Source organism: Populus euphratica, unplaced genomic scaffold, assembly GCF_000495115.2.
Source record: "Populus euphratica unplaced genomic scaffold, PopEup_1.0 scaffold278.1, whole genome shotgun sequence".
Classification (NCBI taxonomy): Eukaryota; Viridiplantae; Streptophyta; class Magnoliopsida; order Malpighiales; family Salicaceae; genus Populus; species Populus euphratica.
In genome coordinates this window covers 3,896-4,701 of record NW_011500113.1, presented here as the reverse complement: position 1 = coordinate 4,701, position 806 = coordinate 3,896, and the positions used below count along the sequence as shown (strand labels likewise).

General features: G+C 38.0%; 1 protein-coding gene across 1 annotated transcript in view; it reads right to left on the bottom strand.

Annotated features, from left to right (window-relative positions):
* The window catches only part of LOC105109860 (uncharacterized), a 7,190-nt gene that overhangs the window by 2,495 nt on the left and 3,889 nt on the right, over nucleotides 1–806 (bottom strand). Inside the window, 6 exon segments of the mRNA XM_011004721.1 lie at nucleotides 32–161; nucleotides 249–324; nucleotides 425–482; nucleotides 580–604; nucleotides 606–673; nucleotides 750–805. Coding sequence (XP_011003023.1) covers nucleotides 32–161; nucleotides 249–324; nucleotides 425–482; nucleotides 580–604; nucleotides 606–673; nucleotides 750–805 — 413 coding nt within the window.

Genomic DNA, 806 nt, shown 5'->3' with positions numbered 1-806 from the left:
CTTTGTCAGAAAAAAATGGAACCATGCAGACCTGGATTCCAAGTATTTTGTCATCATTCCCTAACTCAACTAAAATCTGCCTCAGCTTTGCCTCCACATCAGAATGAACTGGTGTGTCATTGATCCACTGAGCATTTTCTGATGGCCCCTTAGCAATCTTCCTGGCAATTGAATTTCAAGTTCAAAAAGAGATGAACAATAAACGAAGACATTATACAAATTGGCACATTGCTCTAGATAGACTTTACTCTTGCAGAACAGATTCGGCAAATGGTCTCATGATATCATGATATACTATGCGAGCATCCAATGTGGTAGAAAGTCCTAACCCCACATCAAAGGAAAAGTAAAGAAATGAAAGGAAAAGTAAAGAAATGAAAGTTTTCTCATTAACTGCTACCAGTGTAAAGAGTTTATTACTGACCTCTCAGAAGACCAATAACCCGTGAAAATATTACCATATCCCCAGGGAATGCTTCAATCTGAACCAACAATTGTTAATAAATATTGATGAAATTGCCAACAAACAGATCAAGAAAAATATTGATAGAAGTAGAACGATGTGGTAGAAGGACTTGCCGGATTAAATCATTTAACTTGCTCTGAGATTCATCCTGTCCTGTAGCACCTTCATGTTTCTTGCTCTTTGCTCTCCCAAAGATTTGGCATATTCCTTTACAGAAACACAGTAAAAGATTGGAATCCCTGGTATCAAAATAGAACTCTAAAAGCAGGCAGTGCATACTTACAGCAGCTTCACTTGCAGATGTTGACGTGCGGAAGAAGACACTGATAAAATCCATAGC